This window comes from Amblyraja radiata, chromosome 4, assembly GCF_010909765.2.
Source record: "Amblyraja radiata isolate CabotCenter1 chromosome 4, sAmbRad1.1.pri, whole genome shotgun sequence".
Taxonomy (NCBI): Eukaryota; Metazoa; Chordata; class Chondrichthyes; order Rajiformes; family Rajidae; genus Amblyraja; species Amblyraja radiata.
The window spans coordinates 55,624,951-55,646,254 of record NC_045959.1 but is presented as its reverse complement, the minus strand read 5'-3'; the positions used below and the strand labels follow the sequence as shown (position 1 = coordinate 55,646,254).

General features: G+C 46.5%; 2 protein-coding genes across 3 annotated transcripts in view; both read left to right on the top strand.

The window, feature by feature from the left end:
* LOC116972123 (E3 ubiquitin-protein ligase RNF114-like) overlaps positions 1–11,395 on the top strand; it is a 35,903-nt gene extending 24,508 nt beyond the window's left edge. Inside the window, exons 5-7 of the mRNA XM_033019478.1 lie at positions 1,061–1,168; positions 7,572–7,929; positions 11,080–11,395. Coding sequence (XP_032875369.1) covers positions 1,061–1,168; positions 7,572–7,646 — 183 coding nt within the window. The 3' untranslated portion in view covers positions 7,647–7,929; positions 11,080–11,395. The remainder of the gene's footprint in view (positions 1–1,060; positions 1,169–7,571; positions 7,930–11,079) is intronic.
* A 1,475-nt stretch (positions 11,396–12,870) lies between these two features.
* The window catches only part of mep1b (meprin A subunit beta), a 42,529-nt gene continuing 34,095 nt past the window's right edge, over positions 12,871–21,304 (top strand). The window contains exons 1-3 of one of the 2 annotated variants that reach the window (XM_033019476.1): positions 12,871–12,904; positions 20,284–20,570; positions 21,206–21,224. In XM_033019476.1, the coding sequence (XP_032875367.1) occupies positions 20,505–20,570; positions 21,206–21,224 (85 nt within the window). In that variant the 5' untranslated portion in view covers positions 12,871–12,904; positions 20,284–20,504. The remainder of the gene's footprint in view (positions 12,905–20,283; positions 20,571–21,205; positions 21,225–21,304) is intronic. The other variant, XM_033019477.1, reaches the window with a different exon arrangement.

Sequence of the window (21,304 nt, the reverse complement as noted above, 5' to 3'; positions counted from 1 at the left end):
ACTAGCACTACCCTACACACTTGCACTACCCTACACACTTGCACTACCCTACACTCTAGCACTACCCTACACACTAGCACTACCCTACACACTAGCACTATCCTACACACTTGCACTACCCTACACACTAGCACTACCCTACACTCTAGCACTATCCTGCACACTAGCACTATCCTACACACTAGCACTATCTGACACACTAGCACTACCCTACACTCTAGCACTACCCTACACACTAGCACTATCCTACACTCTAGGGACAATTTACAATTTTACTGAAGCCAATTAACCTACAAACCTGTACGTCTTTGGAATGTGGGAGCAAAATGGAGCATCTGGAGAAAACTGACGTGGTCACGGGGAGAAGGTACAAACTCCGTACAGACAGCATCCGTAGTCAGGATTGAAGCCGGGTCTCTGGCGCTGTAAGGCAACAACTCTACCGCTGTGCCACTGTGCCGCCCCTAAAGTTCCTCCAGCACTTTGTGCTCTACACAAGATTCCGGCACCTGCGTCCCCTTCTGTCTGAGTTTCTACTCGGGCGACGTTGGATTTTCAGGGTCATAACTTTTTATTAGCGAATCCCTACGGCCTAGTGGTTTCAGCAGTCACTGTCCATTGGACCCTGGCAATGTGGTTAAATGTTTAATTGCTCATGGAGCAATTAGGGCGGCACGGTGGCGCAATGGTGGCGTTGCTGCCTTACAGCACCAGAGACCCGGGTTTTATCCTGACTACGGGTGCTGTCTGTACGGAGTTTGTATGTTCTCCTCATGATCTGTGTGGGTTTTCTCCAGGTGCTCCGGTTTCCTCCCACACTCCAAAGACGTGCAGGTTTGTAAATTGATTGGCTTGGTAAAATTGTACAACAAATTGTTCCTGGTTTGTGTAGGATAGTGTTAATGGGTGGGGATCGCTGGTCAGCGTGGATTTGGTGGGTCGAAGGGCCTGTTTCCCCACTGTATCTCGAAACCTAAAAAAAAATTACTGGCCTTGAAGTGAGAGATGTTTCTCCCCAGGCTGCTTCTACCTCCTAAACCTTTGGACTCTTGCCCTGCAGGTGTGTCCGATCTGTGCATCAATGCCATGGGGGGTTCCTAATTACTACAGCAGAAACTTCATCGCTCACCTCGTACTACGACATCGGTTCAGCTACGATCACTTTGTGGTGAGTGCACTTCCATTGTATACCACTATACTGGCGAAAAAATAAAACGGGGAAGGCAGCTCAACCATGGCTAACGAGGGAAACCAAGGAAAGTGTCTTCTTCTTGCGTATGGCATGCACAGCCTAAAGTTGTAGGACAACTTGTTCTATTTGATCTTATTTGATTGTGGACACCAGGTTGATTGCATTCGTCGAAACAGGGCGGACCACGTGAAGGTTGCAATCACCCACCCCAAGGATAGTGTTAAATCCAAGGAAGAGGTATACAAATTGGCCAGAGGAAGCAGCAAACCGGAGGACTGGGAGAAATTTAGAATTCAACTGATTAGGACAAAGCGGTTTATTAAGAGGGGGAAGAAAGAGCATGAAAGAAAGGTTGTGTAAGAAAGAACTGCAGATGTTGGTTTAAATTGAAGGTAGACAAAATATGCTGGAGTAATTTAGCGGGACAGGCAGCATCTCTGGAAAGAAGGAATGGGTGACGTTTCGCGTCGAGACCCTTCTTCAGAAAGCTTGCAGGGAATATTAAAAAAACTGACTGTAAAAGCTTCTTTCAATATATAAAAAGGAAAAGATTAGTGAAGACAAATGTAGGTCCCTTACAATCAGAGACAGGTGAATTTATAAACGGAAACAAGGAAATGGCAGAACAGTTAAATGAGTACTTTGGTTCTGTCTTCACCAAGGAAGCCACAATCTCCCAGGAATACTAGGGGACCAAGGATCTAGTGGGAGGGAGGAACTGAAGGGAACCCACATTAGTCAGGAAATGGTGTTGGGTAAACAGTTGGGACTGAAGGCTGATAAATCCCCAGGCCTGATGGTCTGCATCCCAGAATACTCAAGGAGGTGGCCCTAGAAATCATGGATGCATTAGTGATCATTTTCCAATGTTCTCTCGACTCTGGATCAGTTCCTGTGGACTGGAAGGTGGCCAATGTAACCCCACTTTTTAAGAAAGGAGGGAGAGAGAAAACAGGGATTTTTTTGAGGATGTAACAAGTAGACTGGATAAGGGAGAGCCAGTGGATGTGGTGTATCTGGATTTTCAAAAAGCCTTAGACAAGGTCCCACACAAAATATTAGTGTGCAAAATTACAGCACATGGTATTGGGGTAGGTATTGACATGGACAGAGAACTGTTGGCAGACAGGAAGCAAAGAGTAGGAATTAACGGGTCCTTTTCAGAATGGCAGGCAGTGACTAGTGGGGTGCTGCAAGGCTCGGTGCTGGGACCACAGTTATTTACAACATATATTAACGATTTAGACGAGGGAATTAAATGTGACATCTCCAAGTTTGCGGATGACACAAAGCTGAGTGGCAGTGTGAACTGCGATGAGGATGCTATGAGGCTGCAGGGTGACTTGCATACATTGGGCGAGTGGGCAGATGCATGGCAGATGCAGTATAATGGGGATAAATGTGAGATTATGAGAAATTAGAGAAATGTGATAAAAACAGGAAGGCAAATTATTACTTGAATGGCGTCAGATTAGGAAAAGGGGAGGTGCAACGAGGCCTGGGTGTGCTTGTACACCAGTCACTGAAAGTAAGCATGCAGGTACAACATGCAGTGAAGAAAGCAAATGGCATCTTGGCCTTCATTGCGAGAGGATTTGTGTTTAGGAGCAAAGAGGTCCTACTGCAGTTGTACAGGGCCCTGGTGAGACCGCACCTGGAGCATTGTGTGCAATTTTGGTTTCCTAATTTGAGGAAGGACATTTTGCTATAGAGGGAGTGCAGCGTAAGTTCACCAGGTTAATGCCCAGGATGTTGGGACAGACATATTTTGAAAGAATGGGTCGACTGGGCTTTTATTCACTGGAATTTAGGATGAGAGTGGATCTTATAAAAACATATAAAATTCTTAAAGGATTGGACAGGCTAGATGCAGGAAAAATGTTTCCGATGTTGGGGGAGTTCAGAAAAACCTTTTCACCCAGAGAGTTGTGAATCTGTGGAATTCTCTGCCACAGAAGGCAGTGGAGGCCAATTCACTGGATGTTTTCAAGAGAGAGTCAGATTTAGCTCTTCGGGCTAAAGGAATCAAGGGATATGGGGAAACAGCAGGAACAGGGTACTGATTTTAGATGAACAACCATGATCATATTGAATGAAGGTGCTGGCTCGAAGGGCTGAATGGCCTACTCCTGCACCTATTTTTCTATGTTTCTATGTGGCAGGTGTAACAGTTTTTACAAACTTATTCATTCACAAGATAGTACACAAAATACCAAGCCAGAAAGAGTGCAGGGAGAGATTGTTTTGGGCACCATGTTATAGGAACGATGTTATCAAGCTGGAAAGGGTGCAGGGAATATTTACGAGGATGTTGCCAGGACACGAGGGCCTGAGCTGTAGAAAGAGGTAGGCAGGCTAGGACTTTATTCCTTGCAGCGCACAAAGTTAAGGGGTGATCTTTTTGAGGCATATAAAATCCTGCGGGAATAGATAAGATGAATGCACAGAATCTTTTACCGAGATGTAGCGGAATCAAGAACCAGAGGACATAGGTTTAAGATGAGAGCGGCAAGAATAGAAACCTGAGGGGGGAGGTGGAAGGTGGTGGGTATACGGAACGAGCTAGCAGAAAAGGTACGTAGTTGAGGCAGGTACAACATCTAAAAGACACTTGGATAGGTACATGGTTAACAAGGCTTTGAGGGATATGGGCCAAATGCAGGTAAATTTAGATGAGGCATCTTGGTTGGCATGGAGGAGTTGGACTGAAGGGCCTGTTTCCGTGCTGTATGACAATGGCTCTGAAAACAGAAGATGCTGGAAACACTCAGAAGGCCAGGCTGCATCTGTGAATGAAAAGCAGAGTCACTGTTTCTGGACAAAAACCTTTTGTTAAGATAAATGGTGTTCAGTTTTAGATGCTGGAGTGGAGATGAATATAATAGTGGTGTTTAAGCAGCTTTTTAGATAAATATAATAGGTACGCAGGGAATGGAGGGATATGGATCACTTGCAGGCACGGAGTATTTGAAATAAGATAAATGAATTAACGGTGCAATTAAGTATATATAGTTATGATATCGTGGCCATTACGGAGACATGGCTGCAAGGGGATCAGGACTGGGAGTTAAATATAGAGGGGTACTCGATAATTAGGAAAGATAGACAGGAAAGAAAGGGAGGAGGGGTGGCCCTTTTAATAAGGGAGGGAATAACGGCAATAGAGAGGAAGGATATTGCGTTGAAGGATCAGGATAGTGAAACAGCTTGGGTACAGATAGAGAATAACAAGGGGAAAAAAACACTAGTGGGTGTAATTTATAGACCTCCAAATAGCTGTGACGCTGTTAGTCAGAACATAAATCTGCAAATAGTTGACGCATGTAAAAAGGGAACTGCTGTAATCATGGGGGACTTCAATTTTCATATTAATTGGGCAAACCAAACTGGGCAGGGTAGACTAGAGGAAGAGTTTATAGAATGTATTAGAGACGGGTTCCTAGAACAGTATGTCACAGAACCGACAAGGGGGGAGGCAATCTTGGATCTGGTCCTGTGTAATGAAGCAGGATTAATTAAAAATGTCATAGTTAGGGACTCGTTGGGAACAAGTGACCACAATATGGTCGAATTCCATATTCAAATAGAAGGGGAGCAGGTTGAAACTCAGGCTAGGGTGCTTAGTCTAAATAAGGGGGATTATGAAGGTATGAGGACTGAGCTGATCAAAGTTGACTGGGATAGCAGACTCAAGAATAAGACGGTACATGAGCAGTGGTGTACGTTTAAGGGTCTACTGTATAACCTTCAAGAAAAATTTATTCCTATGAAGAAAAAAAGGGGTAAGGGTAAGAACAGTCAGCCATGGCTCAGTAAAACTATAAAGGATAGTATTCGGCTGAAGGCAAGGGCATATAAGGTAGCCAGAGATAGTGGGAGGGTAGAGGATTGGGAAGCATTTAAAGGTCAGCAAAAAATAACTAAGAGATTAATTAAGACAGGGAAAATAGACTATGAAAGGAATTTAGCGAACAACATAAAAACTAATAGTAAGAGTTTTTATAGCTATATAAAAAGAAAAAGGGTGGCTAAGGTGAACGTTGGTCCATTGGAGGGTGAGACTGGAGAGTTGTTGGTGGGGAACATGGAAATGGCAAAGGCATTAAACGAGTATTTTGTATCAGTCTTCACCATAGAAGACACAAAAAATATTCCAACGCTGGATAAACAGGGGGCGGTAGGAATGGAGGAGCTAAATACTATTAAGATCACCAAGGAGGTGGTATTAGGGAAATTAATGAGACTGAAGGAGGATAAATCCCCTGGGCCTGATGGATTACATCCAAGGGTCTTGAGGGAGATAGCGGTGGGGATTGTGGATGCATTGGTGATAATTTTCCAAAACTCCCTGGAGGCAGGAACGGTCCCAGTGGATTGGAAAATGGCCAATGTAACACCTATATTTAAAAAAGGAAGTAAACAGAAGGCGGGTAACTATAGACCGGTTAGTCTAACATCGGTGGTGGGTAAAATGTTAGAGACAATTATTAAAGAAACACTAACGGGGCACTTGGATAAACATGACTTCATCGGACAGAACCAGCATGGTTTTGTGAAGGGGAAGTCCTGTTTAACGAATCTGCTCGAATTCTTTGAGGAAGTAACAACCCGGGTGGATAAAGGGGAACCGGTGGATGTGGTATACTTGGACTTCCAAAAGGCTTTTGACAAGGTGCCACATAAGAGACTATTGCTAAAAATAAAAAATTATGGGATTGGGGGTAATATATTAGCATGGGTAGAGGATTGGCTAACAAATAGGAAGCAGAGAGTGGGGATAAATGGTTCATACTCGGGATGGCAACCGGTAACTAGCGGGGTTCCGCAAGGGTCGGTGCTGGGACCCCAGTTGTTCACAATTTATATAAATGATTTGGAGGAGGGAACCAAGTGTAATATATCAAAATTTGCGGACGATACAAAAATGGGAGGAAAAGTAGGGGATGAGGAGGATAGGAAGAGTCTGCAAAAGGATATAGATAAGCTAGGTGAGTGGGCAACAACTTGGCAGATGAAATTTAATACTAATAAATGTGAAGTCATTCACTTTGGGAAAAAAAATGATAGGGCAAGTTATTTTCTAAATGAGGAGGAGCTGCGTTGTAATGCAACGCAAAGGGATCTAGGGGTATTAGTACATGAATCACTAAAAGTTAGTATGCAGGTGCAGCAAGCAATCAGGAAGGCCAATGGAGTTTTGGCCTTTATTGCTAGGGGGATTGAGTATAAAAACACGGAGGTCTTGCTGCAGCTGTACACAGTATTAGTGAGACCACATTTGGAATACTGTGTACAGTTCTGGGGTCCATACTTAAGAAAGGATGTACTAGCCCTGGAGGCAGTGCAGCGAAGGTTTACAAGATTAATTCCTGCAATGAGGGGATTGACATATGAGGAAAGGTTAAGTAGGCTGGAACTCTACTCTTTGGAGTTTAGAAGAATGAGAGGCGATCTCATTGAAACATATAAGATCGTGAGGGGCCTTGATCGGGTGGATGCACCGAGGATGTTCCCAATGATCGGGGAAACTAGAACTAGGGGACATAGTTGCAGAATAAGGGGGGGCTCTTTTAAAACTGAGATGAGGAAGAACTTCTTCACCCAGAGGGTGGTTAATTTATGGAATTCACTGCCCCAGGGAGCAGTGGAAGCAGAAACGTTAAATATATTTAAGACTAAAATAGATGGTTTTTTAGCTGCCAAGGGGATAAGGGGCTACGGGGAGAGGGCAGGGATATGGACCTAGGTATGGTTAGTATAGTAAGACCTGAGTGATCTCCTGGACAAGTGTCGATCGCCTGGATTGGGGTCGGAAAGGAATTTCCCGGATTTTTTTCCCGAATTGGACCTGGGTTTTTATCCGTTTTTTTGCCTCCCCCAGGAGATCACGAGGTTCTTGGGGTGGAGAGGGGTGATAGCGGTATAAAGGGGAGGGTAGTGTCTTGTGTTCTGTGTCTTGTGTCTACTGTTTGTGGGTAAGTGTGTCTGTTTAGTGTTCAGCCATGAGCGAATGGCGGTGCGGGCTCGACGGACCTGGTGGTCTACTCTCGCACCTACTTTCTATGTTTCTATGTTTCTATGTTTCAGGCAGAGGAGATTAGTTTAATAGCATCATGTTTGGCACGGGCATTGTGGGTTGAAGGGTACTGTTTTACATTCTATTATTTCTGAGGCTCATCCCATTCATTAACGCATTTCCAAGATGTAACACTTTGGCATCTTGGAAATGGCTGGAATTTGACAAAGTGTTAAAGGAACTCAGTCAATGTGACATCAATGGGAATTAGGAAACAAATATCTGGAGGAATGAGGAAAATAGGATAAAGTTTTAGTGGCTAAATGTTATTTTCAACACTACACTCTTCCTTTCTCTTTACAGGATTATAATCAAGATGAAGACGTCATGTTGCAAAGTGTCATCTTGAATTCATTTCAGGCAAACCGAAGAATTTAAGACTATTGATTCCTTCTAGTGTCAAATTACTCTCCAAGAAAAAGTATCTTGCTTTTCCGTGCTGAAGTTACTGCCTTACACATTCAACAGGTCGATAATAGTGAAATCATAACCTGACATTTGGTTCAAAATGTAGACTTTCAATACAACGCGGAAACCAACCCTTCGTTCCATTGAGCCCGCGCCGATCACCCCATACACTCGTTCTCTCCTACACACTTGGGACAATTTACAGAAGCCAATTAACTTACAAACCTTGGAACCAAATGTTGGAACTCAGCAGGTCAAGATGCATCTGTGGAGGGAATGGATAGGCAACATTTCGAATGGACCCTAATGGGGCTTTCTCACGGGGCGACTTGACGCAAGATGTAACCAGAGTGAAGTGGTCGTGGTCTAGCACGATATCACACGATATAACGGGGGGTAGATAAAGAGTTCCCACGGGTACTCGGCATTTCTGTTATTTGTGCGAGTGACTTGTCCGTCTCCCGAGCTTTCCCGTTAAATCTTGAATGAACATTGTGAACTGTGAAGTGTTGTTAAATCATCACTTGACACAAATGATGTCACTTTTTTTTTCACAAACTATAAATATCCTCCTTTGGTTGAATTGGCTCATTTGGAGACATGCCTGTACTAAGTAGTTTCGAGTACAGGATGGTGGTGTTTTTCATTGACGCGCTGTATGCATCAGCCCTCTATGTGAATCGAGGACGCTTGCGTGAAGGCAGAAGGGTGAGATTAATTAAAAAGAGAATTAAGAGGAAATCTCACTGGATGAAACCCATCTTTCAACGGAGACCTCTATTTGGACAATATGCATGCATAATTTATTTTATGGCTCTTGGAGACATGATTCCAACTTCAAACACAGAGCGTGTAAAAGCTGTCTGCGACTTTTTTACTTTGCAGATGCAGGGCACAGACACACTTATAAGAGAAGTTTAAGTTAACTGCAAAAACAGCACTTTTACATCAATAGCAATGTATTTTTAAATCATGGATAACATTAAATGGTTTCAGATTCAGATTCAGAAAACTTTATTGTCTGTCGTAACAGAAAATCTTCTTTGACGTGGCTCAACATACAACCAGGACAATGTACTGATAAGCAGTCATACAATACAGATTTCTGCGAGCACACACAGTGTGTATAGATCTTAAAAGCAAGTATAAAGATTAGAAACTATAAAAATAGACAAGATAAAAGTTGTGGATACGTGTAAAGTAACAGCGCGTCAGGGTTAATTTGTCCCTTGTTCATTTTTTATTTAAGCTGTTTGTGGCAATGGGTATTGATGAGTTTTTGTGGATGTTTTTCTTGGATAGAGAGACTTTATATCGGCGGCCTGATGGCAGAAGTTGGAAGGACTTGTGCAGGGGGTGGGTGGGATCCTGTGTAATGAGGTTGGCTTTCCTTTTAACTGCCTGGGTGTGGAGTACTGATAATTGATTTTGAGTTTTGCCAGTTATTTTGCTTGCTTGATTGATGATCTGGGAAAGCTTTGATTTGTCTTTGACAGAGGTGAGGGTGAACCAGGATTTGATGTTAAAGGTGAGTACAGATTCTATAAGTGATTTATAGACAGCTGTTAAAATGTCCTGTCTGACATCAAAGCTCCTGAGTTTCCTCAGCAGGAACAGGCATTGCTGTGCCTTCTTGTACACAGAGTCTGTGTGCTGGGAGAAGGACAGGCGGGTGTCAATCTCTGTGCCCAGGTATCTAAAGGCCTCTACCTGCTCAACTGTATGCCCATCCAGCCTCAGAGGTTCAAAGAGAGGTTGGGGGGAAGATGTTCGCCTCCTCCCACAACACAGCTCCTTGGTCTTGGAGATGTTAAGCTCCAGAGAGCTCTCTTTGATCCACAGCATCAGGGTGTTGACCTGCTGATAGTAGGCAGCCAGAGAAGTGTGATCCTTGATGTGGGCCACCAGGGCCATATCGTCTGCATACTTAAAAAGGGAAATGTCACTGTTATTGTTTGTTATGTTGTTTGTGTAGATGGAAAATAAAATCGGTGATAAAACACAACCCTGGGGGACACCGGTGTTTAAAATCATGTTCTTGGATTTAAAACCATTTACCACCACATGCTGAGGCCGGTCCTGCAGGAAGTCTTTTATCCACAGGATAAGTGATGGGTTGACTTGTAGATCCAGAAGGCGGTTGCAGAGGGTGACCGTGTTGACTGTGTTAAAAGCGGAAGAAAAGTCCATAAATAAAATCCGTATGTGGGGGTGTGGGGAGTCCAGCTGTCTGCTAACTGTGTCCAGGAGAGTCAAACAGGCATCCTCCACCCCACGCCTTGCCTTATAGGCAAACTGGAGTGGGTCAAGCCTGTCCACCACCATAGCAGTGAGGTGATCACTTACCACCCTCTCCATACACTTGGAAAGAATGGATGTGAGTGCCACCGGTCTGAAGTCCTTCATCTCCCTGGCGTTAGATTTCTTCGGCACCGGTATAAGTGTGGACTCCTTCCACATCCGTGGGACACAGCTGGAGTCAAGGAGTTTTCCTGTTGATGTACTAATATATCGTTATATATACTCACATGAGCACCCGGGATACTCTGCAGCCTTCGTCTCCAGCAGGTTCCGTTTTTTCTCCCTGTTTCTGTAATCCTCTCTGGATTTATCGTAAAGAATTTCGTTGAATTGGTACCATTCTACAAGTTCCCCCTCTTGTTCCCTGGTGAAGTTATATGGCCTTACCTTCTGCCATCTTCCCTTTATATACGCGTCTGTTGAGGCTATTCCTACAACGGCTACTGGGGAGGCAATCTGAAATCCACCTTGCTCACCCTCTCCCTGCTCCAAGGAGCCCACAGGCAGTGTTATCTGTGGCATCTCCTGTTGCCTCTCCACCTGTCTCTCTTGCTGCGTCTCCTCCTCATTCTCCTGCATGGCAAAAACCTTTCTGACATGCTTTACCCCCTTTCTTTGAGCTTTTCTGGGAGCCATCTCTGCAAGTGTTCCAGTGAAAAAGATTATCCAACAATGACAATGAGGTGGGACGTCCTCGATGGACACATGTTCCATTGGCGATATTGAGACCACCTTTTTTACTCACCTTCTGTCCCCTCTGTCCAGCTTCCAGGTTCACCATTCGCAGGAGTTCTCATGGTAAACGCAACAGTTATTACGGATAACGCACTGGCCACTACGTCCATATAATGTTTCAATGTTCAACCACAAGTGTACAAGTCACTCTTGGAGAAATTCAAGCTTGCTTGAATTTTCTCCCGAGTCAACAAGTTACACGAGTACCTGCCGTTAGCGCCACGGTGGTCCACGAATGCCGTACGGTTATCGTACGAGGTTCCCACGATGTTCAACTCTGGTTACCTCTTGCGTCAAGTCGCCCTGGGACAATTTACAGAAGCCAATTAACTTACAAACCTTGGAACCAAACGTTGGAACTCAGCAGGTCAAGATGCATCTGTGGAGGGAATGGATAGGCAACATTTTGAATGGACCCTAACATGCCAGAGATCCCAGCATCTCCAGAGATGCTGCCTGATCCGCTGAGTTACTCCAGCACTTGTAAATAATGGCCATGTGATCAACAGCCCAGTATTTGTTGTATAATGACGGAATGCAATTCTAATGTCAATAAATGATGAATAGAACGATGGAATGTAATACTAATGTCAATAAAGTCTGACTGTGAACCTCCCAGTTTGCCATGAAAAGCAACCTGATCCTGACCCACAAAAGTTCTTGAAATAAAGGAATCTATCACTCTCTGAATTGAATCAGACTTTGAATTGTTTAGTTTAGATTAGTTTAGAGATACAACGTAGAAACAGGCCCTTCGGCCCAACTAGTCTGCGCCAACCATCGATCACCCGAACACCAGTTCTATCCTACACACTAGAGACAATTTACAGAAGCCAATTAGTCTACAAATCTGGACGTCTTTGGAGTGGGGGAGGAAACTGGAGCTCCCGCAGGAAGCCCACGCGGTCACAGGGAGAACGTGCAAACTCCATATAGACAGCACCCATGGTCAGGATTGAACCTGGGTCACTGGCGCTATGACGCAGCAACTCTACCGCTGTGCCAAAGTGCCACCCACAGGGCACTCGGTTCCATTGCAGACAGATAAAGACCAAACCGTTCATCACAATGTGATTCCAGAACACAACTGATTCTTCTTCCCCATCGCCAAGGATCCTTAAGGGCCTGTCCCACGGGCATATGACTCCATGCGGCAAGCGCGACCTAAAGGGCCGCTCCCACCAGCATGCGCACTGCATGCGGCAAGCGCCTACATGCGGCAAGCGCAACCTAACGTGGTCGCTTGAGCCATACGGCCTCGCGGGGCTGGTCCCACTTCGATTGCCGGTGCCGTATGGAGTTGTGCGGAGCTGGTCCCGACATCGCGCGGGCTCTGAAAAACTGACCGTGTTCAAAAATTTCTGCGCGGCAATGGCCCGCTGGCCCCCAGCAGCTAAGACGCCGTACGTCACCTCGACCTCCGCGCGGCCCCCGCTTCAGGTTAGGTCGCGCTTGCCGCATGCAGGCGCATGCTGGTGGGACCGGCCCTTTAGGTCGCGCTTGCCACATGGAGTCGCATGCCCGTGGGACAGACCCTTCAGAGTCATGGAGTCATACAGCATTGAAACAGGTCCTTCGGCCAACTTCCCCACGCCGACCAAAATGCCCCATCTACACTAGTCCCACCTGCTCGTGATGGTCAATATCCGCCTAAAGCGTTCCTATTCGTACCTGTCTAAAAGTCATGTAAATGTTATTTCAGTACCTGCTCAACTACCACCTCTGGCTGCTTGCTCCATACACCTACCACCGTTTGTGTGAAAAAGTTGCTCCCTATTGATCATATACTTCCTCCCTTTTCATCTTTGTGTCATTTCTTGGCTATTCATGGCAGTCTACAGCACACAAACAGGTCTATCGGCCAAGAAGTATTTCAGATTGTATAGACAATTTCAATCTATTTCACGTCTGCAAGCAATATTTTAAATGCCAAGTCAGCATTTTCCTTATCTATTGATGTTAACTTGCATTTCTGGAGAAGAATTAACAGAGCAAATATGCTTGAACTTTAATCGGAATTGGCTTCCCAAATTTCAACTGGTATTTACAATGAGTTAATGGAAGTTAATATTTGTCAGTCTTTGAACAAAGATTAAGCTCATTAGTCACAGAGATAGGAGGATTTGCAGGATTTTCATTGAAGTAGCATATCATGCAGCATATCTGGAGAACATGGACAGGAAAGGTTCCAGGTCGGACCCCTCTTCAGACTGACTGGAGTAGGGGGGGGGGGAAGCTGGAAGAGAGGTGGGGATGGGACAAAGCCTGGCAAGTGATAGGTGGATACAGGTGAGGAGGGGGGGGTTAGATTTGCAGTCTGAAGAAGGGTCCAGACCTGAATCGTCGCTGATCCATGTTCTCCAGAGATGGTGCCTGACCTGCTGAGTTACTCCAGCACTTAGTGTTTTTTTTGGAGAGGCTTACTCTGTTTTTCCTGGAATGGAGAAGGTTACGAGTTGTGCATAAAATGATGAGGGCTCTTGATAGTGTGGTCTGTGGGAAACGTTTCCCCGTATTATAGGTGGATATAACTAGAGGACATAGGTTTAGGATAAAGAGGAAGAGATTGTGGGGGAACCTTCTTCACCCAACAGGTAGAGTTGCTGCTTCAGATCGCCAGAGACCCAGGTTCGATCTCGACCTCCATCTCGACCTCGACCTCGGGTGCTGTCCATGCAGAGTTTGCACGTTCCCTCTGTGACCGCATGGGTTTCCTCTGATTGCTCTGGTTCATAAAGGTTTGTAGGTTAATTGGCAAATTCGTGAAGGTTTGTAGGTTAATTGGCTCCTGTAAATTGCCCCAAGTAAGTGGGGAGTGGGAAAGTGGGATAGCGTAGAGCTCGTGTGAATGGGTGATTGGTGTGGGCGCGGTGGGACGAAGGGTCTGTTTCCAAGCTGTATCTGCCAGAGAGAGTAGTGGAAACAGAGTCACGGACGGCATTTACAAAGTATATATATAAGCAATTGAATCACCCAGACATAGAAGGGTACGGTCCATGTGTTGGATTAAGTTATTAATATGGAGAGATGGCCACTGGTTGGTGTGAACATGATGGGCCGAATAGCCCGTTTCATATAACTTACGACAGGTATACCTACTTTGAAGAAGTTCTCCTCCTTTCCCTGGTGTCACTGTTGTCCTGTTGAGTTTAATTGCCTGCATTATTCGTTATCACCTAGCCCACAGTCCTTTCCTTGATCATCATTACTTTTTAGCATATCTTTCATTCATTTGCCCTAGATCTCTTCATATCACCATTGTATCCCTGTCCCCTCTCAATCTGACAATGGGTCTCAACCCAAACCGTCACCTGTTCCTTTTCTGCAGAGATGCTGCCAGACCCTCTGAGTTACTCCAGCTTTTTGTGTCTATCTTCCTATCTATCTATATTACTAAAAGTCTGATCTTGACCGCATTTGGCCCACTGTGCTGCGATTTCCGACAGAACGCCGCCACCTACGGCTGTCATTTTTGGCCACCTCGCTCAGAGCCCCCCTCCGCCTTACGGGTGCGAAGGATTTTTCCCATCAATGACAAATCAGAGAGATATTAATGTTTTAATAAAATTCACCATTCTCTCTGCTGCCCCTGCTGGAGGGAGGGAGAGGGACTATAAAACCAGGAAGTGGTGTGCCTCACTCAGTCTCTGCAAGATGGATGAAGCCAAGGGCCACGTCTCTCTGAGCTCTTAATAACACTGAACAAATGTCTACACAACTGTGAGTACCCTTAATGTGGTTTGAAAATGAAAATATGGTTCAGTTGAAGTAATAAGGCACTGCCTGCAAATGGTTGTTTGGGTGCTTTAGCTTGGTTGAAAGGCACTACTTACTGCAAATGGTGGCTTGGGTGCTTTGATTGAAGTTGAAAGGCACTACTTCCTGCAAATGGTGGCTTCGGTCCTTTGGCTTGAGGTTGAAAGGCACTAATTACTGCAAATGGTGGCTTGGGTGCTTTGGCTTGAGATTTGAAAGGCACTACTTACTGCAAATGGTGGCTTGGGTGCTTTGGCTTGAAGTTGAAAGGCACTACTTACTGCAAATGATGGCTTGGGTGATTTGGGTTAAAGTTGAAAGGCACTGCTTACTGCAAATGGTGGCTTGGGTGCTTTGGCTTGAGGTTGAAAGGCACCACTTACTGCAAATGGTGGCATGAAGTTGAAAGGCTCTACTTACTGCAAATGGAGGCTTGGGTGCTTTGGCTTGAAGTTGAAATGCGCTATTTACTGCATATGTTGGCTTTGGAGCTTTGGTTTAAAGTTGCAAGGCACTAACTGCAAATGGTGGCTTGGGAGCTTAGGCTTGATCTTTAAAAAAATCACCATTCTCTCTGCTGCACCTGCTGGAGGGAGGGGGAGGGACTATAAAACCAGGAAGTGGTGTGCATCACTCAGTCTCTGTAAGATGGATGAAGCCAAGGGTCACGTCTCTCTGAGCTCTGAATAACACTGAACAAATGTCTACACAACTGAGTACCCTTAATGTGGTTTGAAAATGAAAATATGGTTTGGTTGAAGTAAAAAGGCACTGCCTGCAAATGGTTGTTTGGGTGCTTTGGCTTTAAGTTGAAAGGTACTACTTACTGAAAATGGTAGCTTGGGTGCTTTGACTTGAGGTTGAAAGGCACTACTTACTGCAAATGGTGGCTTGGAAGCTTTGGCTTGAAGTTGAAAGGCACTACATACTGCAAATGGTGGCTTGGGTGTTATGCTTGAAGTTGAAAGGAACTACTTACTGCACATGGTGGCTTGGGTGCTTTGGCTTGAAGTTGAAAGGCACTACTGCAAATGGTGGCTTGGGTGCTTTGGCTTCTAGTTGAAAGGCACTACTTACTGCAAATGGTGGCTTGGGTGCTTTGATTGAAGTTGAAAGGCACTAATAACTGCAAATGGTGGCTTGGGTGCTTTGGCTTGAGGTTGAAAGGCACTACTTACTGCAAATTGTGGATTGGGTGCTTTGGCTTGCAGTTGAAAGGCACTACTTACTGCAAATGGTGGCTTGGGTGATTTGGCTTGAAGTTGAAAGGCTCTACTTACTGCAAATGGTGGCTTGTGTGCTTTGGCTTGAAGTTGAAAGGCACTTCTTACTGCAAATGGTGGCTTGGGTGCTTTGGCTTGAAGTTGAAAGGCACTACTTACTGCAAATGGTGGCTTGGGTGCTTTGGCTTGAAGTTGCACTATTTACTGCAAATGGTGGCTTGGATGCTTTGGCCTGAAGTTGAAAGGCACTACTTACTGCTAATGGAGGAGGAGCCATCTTGGGGAACGGCTGCTAACCAGCAGCCGTCTGTTTAATTCACTTTTTTTTTTGTAGTTTTAGTGAGTCCTGTGTTTTGTTTGTGGGAGAGATAGACTTTTTAATGTGGGGGGAAGGGGGTAACTATATTTCTAGGTCCCTACCTGGTCGGTGAGGCAGCTTTTTCTCCGGGCTGCCCCGTTGACCCGTCCTCGTGGCCTACCAGCGGGCGTAGTGCGCCGTTTCCTGGCGGGGACCGCCCAGCACCTCGGCTTCGGTGGCGGCACAGCGCTGGAGCGCAATCGCGGAGTGGAGCAGGCGATGCCTTGCCTGGGTCGCCGCGCTGGATCAACGCGCTGGAGCTCCGGTGAGCTGTGACCGCCGAGTTCAACACCTCGCGGCTGCGGGTCTGCGGAGCGGAGCGGGCGGCACCGACTTCAACATCGGGAGCCTGGGAGCTCCAAACCGGCGCGGCCTTGTCAGCTTCGGAAGCCGTGGTCTCCGGTAAGGAAGCGGCCGTTCCAGGTGCCCCAGCCGCTGAGAGGACTCTCCCGACGCCGGGGCAACAGCACCCGGTGAGAACGGCCAGGAACATCGGGCCTCCGTAGAGGCAATAGTGGGGGCCTCAATAGGCCTGACTTTGGGAGAACTGGGGATGGGGACTGGACATTGTGCCTTCCCCCACAGTGGTAACCATTGTGGGGGGATGATTTTTGTGTGTAAGTGATCTCTCTTCACATTGTGTTTTTGATTTTTTTGTCTTTGGATCGAATTCTGTCTTTAATTTGTGTATTGGTGATGTCTTTATTATTTATTTTACTCCGATTATATGTTTTTGTTTACTCTTGTTAAATTCTGTAAGGTGTCCTTGAGACTTTTGAAAGGCGCCCATAAATAAAATGTATTATTATTATTATTAATGGTGGCTTTGGTGCTTTGGCTTGAAGTTGAAAGGCACTACTTACTGCAAATGGTGGCTTGGGTGCTTTGGCTTGAAGTTGAAATGCACTACTTACTGCACATGGTGGCTTGGGTGCTTTGGCTTGAAGTTGAAAGGCACTACTTACTGCACATGGTGGCTTGGGTGCTTTGGCTTGAAGTTGAAAGGCACTACTTACTGCAAATGGTGGCATAAAGTTGAAAGGCACTACTTACTGCAAATGGTGGCTTGGGTGCTTTGGCTTGAAGTTGAAAGACACTACTTACTGCAAATGGCGGCTTGGGTGCTTTGGCTTGAAGTTAAAAGGCACTACTGCAAATGCACTTACTTCCTGTTTGCACTGTATATTGATTTTAGATAAAACGCTACCACTTACGACTGTGAATTTTGGCCATCTTACTCAGTCCCCCCTCCGCTGAGCAGGGGCAGAGAATTCTTCCCATCAATGAAAAATAAAAGTGTTATTAGTGTTTAAAAAATGTTGAGAATCTCTCTCCTGTCAATCACGCCCTGAAAGCCACACCTTTTCCGGTGGGAGTGGGAGGAGTTATAAAACCTGGAAGTGTGGGTGTGGCTCAGTATCTGCATGATGGGGAGGGAGAGGTCATGACTCTGTCTGAGCTGTGAATCAACTGAACACACTGAATGTCTACTGAACTGTGGGTTTGGTGCTTTGTGTGGTTTTATGGTGGTTTCACCCTGCATGAAATGGTATGAAGCTGCATTTGAATTTGGTGGCCTTGCACCCTGCTTGAAGTGGAATGAAACTGCACTTAAATTTGGCGGCCTTGCATCCTGGTTGAAGTGGTATGAAACTGCACTGAATTTGGTGCCCTTGCACCCTGCTGAAAGTGGTATGAAACTGCACTTGAATTTGGTGGCCTTGAATCCAGCTTGAAGTGGTATGAAACTGCACTTGAATTTGGTGGCCTTGCACCCTGCTTGAAATGGTAGGAACATGGATTTGAATTTGGTGGCCTTGCATCCTGCTTGAAATGGAATTTCAAGGTATAGTCATGTCAACTGCCAGCCCACCAGTCGTGAGTGAGCTGCCAGCAGATCAGGCTTGAGGGACTGAGCTGCCACCCCAAGAACCCATACCAGCACTCCAGAAAGCCCCACCCCCCCCACTGGCCACCAATATTGGAATTGGTGGAGAAGTGGAATATTGCGTCGGGGGACCAGCCCTCCGTGTGAACATGGGACCCAACGGGTCCCACTTTGTCTAGTGTGACTCTATAGTGGCGACTCTAGTGTGACTTTATGACCTCCTAGTGGCGGCACGGCTCTGGCTGCAGCGGCTCTCCGGCAGTCCTGTTTGTTTTGTGTTTTTTGGGTTGTTTATTTTCGTTTTGGTTAGTCTAGTTTTGGTTTTTAGTTTCTATTTGGGGGGGGGGGGGGGGTTGAAACGGGGCTTGCTGTCTCTCCCTGCGGGGGAATGCGACTTTTATGTCGTATTCCCCTTCTCTGCCTCCGTCTGCGCTGAGGCCTAATGGCGGAGCTGGCGACCTCGAGGCTCAGGAGGCAGAGCCCGCCAGGACTCGCACTGAGCTCGCTCCCGTGAGGACGGCCCAGCTCGGGGCTGGAACAGGGCTTCCGTGAGGGGCTGTGACGCTACCGTGAGGACGGCCGGCCCGAGGAAGGAACAGTGCTCCCGTCGGAGTGGCCGAGCTCGGGGAGGTACGGCGTTCCCAGCCCGAGGGAGGAGCGGCGCCCGGTCGGGGCGGCCCAGCCCGAGGGAGGAGCGGCGCCCAGTCGGGGCGGCCCAGCCCGAGGGAGGAGCGGTGCCCGGTCGGGGCGGCCCAGCCCGAGGGAGGAGCGGCGCCCGGTCGGGGCGGCCCAGCCCGAGGGAGGAGTGGCGCCCGATCTGGGCGGCCCAGCCCGAGGGAGGAGCGGCGCCAGGCCGGGGCGGCCCAGCCCGAGGGAGGAGCGGTGCCCGGTCGGGGCTGCCCAGCCCGAGGGAGGAGCGGCGCCCAGTCGGGGCGGCCCAGCCCGAGGGAGGAGCGGTGCCCGGTCGGGGCGGCCCAGCCCGAGGCTGAGACGGTAACGGCACTCACGTGAGGGCGATCCGGCTCGGGGCTGGAACGATGCTCCGGTGGCTTGCACGGTGTTCTGGCGGCGGTGGCCTGAGTCCGGGGTTCGGCCGCGGGCCAGCGGCTGCGTCAGCAGGACTGGTGAGCGGCAGCTTCGACCACCCCGGGCCGCGGTGTTTGAGCCGCGGGACTGTTTGCTACATCGCCCGGGGGGTATCGCCTCAGTGCAGAAGGAGAAGAGGAGGGAAGAGACTGGAGACCTAAGACTTTTGCCTCCATAACAGTGAGGAGATGTTGGGTGGACTCACTGTGGTGGATGTTAATATGTGTTTATTGTTGTTTTTTATTGTATTGTATTGTATGTATGACTGCTTCAATTTCGTTCAGACTTCGGTCTGAATGACAATAAAGGCTATCTAATCTAATCTAATCTAGTTCTATTTCATATCAATCTGGAAATGTATCCTCTAAGTTAACTGAACCACCGCCCCACCTGCCCTGACCGTCTCACCCATTTACGTTAAGGTTTACGTTTATTATTGTCACGTGTATCGAGGTACAGTGAAAAGCTTTGTTATGCATGCTATTCAAACAGATCAGATGATACTATGCATAATTACAATCATGCCAAACTCAAGTATAATGTGTAATGAAGGGGAAGATACAGAATGCAGAATATAGTTCACAGCATTGTGGTGGATCAGTTCATTAGACAAAGCCCAATGTCCGCAATAGGGTATAGTTGAATGGGACAGAACCCTAACTTGTGGAAGGACCATTCAGAAGTCTGATAACAGAGGGGAAGAAGCTATTCCTGAGTCAGGTGGAGCGCACTTGAAAGATTCTGTATCTTCTGCCCAATGGGAACGGGGAGAAGAAGGAATGAAAGGGTGGTAAAGGCCTTTGATTATGTTCGCTGGTTTTCCAAGACGGCATGAAATTTGGATGGAGTCAATGGTGGGGAGTCAATGGTCTGTGTGATGGACTGGGCTACATCCACAACTGTGATTTTTTGCGATTTTGGGCAAAACTGTTCCCAAACCAAGCTAAGATGCAAGCCAATGGCACGCTTTCTACAGTACATCTGTAGAAAGGTTGGTCCTAGGGGGATTTAACATCGGGCTGACATAACATTCAGAATTAGTGACATCTACCCCTTCCCCAATCTTCCCTCGCAAACTATCATTCAGGCGTGTTTCAAGTATTTTTACATCATTGTATCTCCTCTTGTAGATTAATAAGACCAAGTGTAATTGACACTGGATAATAAACAAGGGGGGGAGGGCAGGGACATGTGACAATAGAGAAAAATAACAGCATTTACAATTAGCTCAAAGATTTTGCATGACTTTTGCATTTGAAGGTATCTACATTTGAAAGTGCCAGCACAGGTGTAAAGTAAGAGCAAAAGTGTGGCGAGGGAGTTGCCCAAGTTCACGGCTGAACGGAACTTTTGAAGTGATTAGCGATCTACTTTTACTCGGGAGATCTTTCTGCCAAGACACTTGAATGCCAAAGTCCCCCGGCAAAATCATCAAATGCTAAAGTCCTAAAGCACACAGAGTCGGGTGCACTTCAGGTAGGATGGTTTCCTGGCTTCTCCGCCTGTTCTTCTGCACTCTTGCTATCTCAGCAAGCCCACTCGTTCTGGTAAGTTAACCGTTCTACAGCTTTTTGCTTGTCAGCAGCAGGTTACAGTCAGTAACTGTTCCTAGTTTGCACGGCTATGCAGAGGCTGAGGGGGTGATATTAATGAGGCATATACAGCATGGAACCAGGCTCTACAGCCCTTGCTGACTAACATGCCCCATCTATGCTAGTCCCACCTGCCCGCATTTCGCCTGTAACCCTCGAAACTTTCCTATCCATGTACCTGTCCAAGTGTCTTTTAAATGTTATTATAGTCCCTGCCTTAACCACCTCCTCTAGCAGCTCGTTCCATATACCCACCACCCTCTGAGTGAAAGGGGTACAAGATCGTGAGGGGGGGCTGAATGCTCACTGTCTTGTTCCCAGAATTTGAAAACTAGAAAGCATAGTCTTAAGGTGAGAGAGGTAAGATTTAAGAGGGACATCAGGGGCAAGTGAACAAATATTTGCAGCTGACGTATATACTACAAAAATTATTAATTATGAACTATTATTTAATTTTATACAATTTATATAAAAAATTATTATAGAATAATAACAAATGTGCCACCATTTACCCTATTCAAGCTGGACCCTTGATTTGTGTCATGGGCAATGTTGGTCACTAATCTCTATCTTGTGATTTATTTTGCCAGCCATCCTCACGAGCGATGGGTGAGTTCTACTTTCATTTTTTGCTGAACATAATTGTATATTTTGTATGCCAGTCCCAGGTTAAGAAATTATAAGCACCT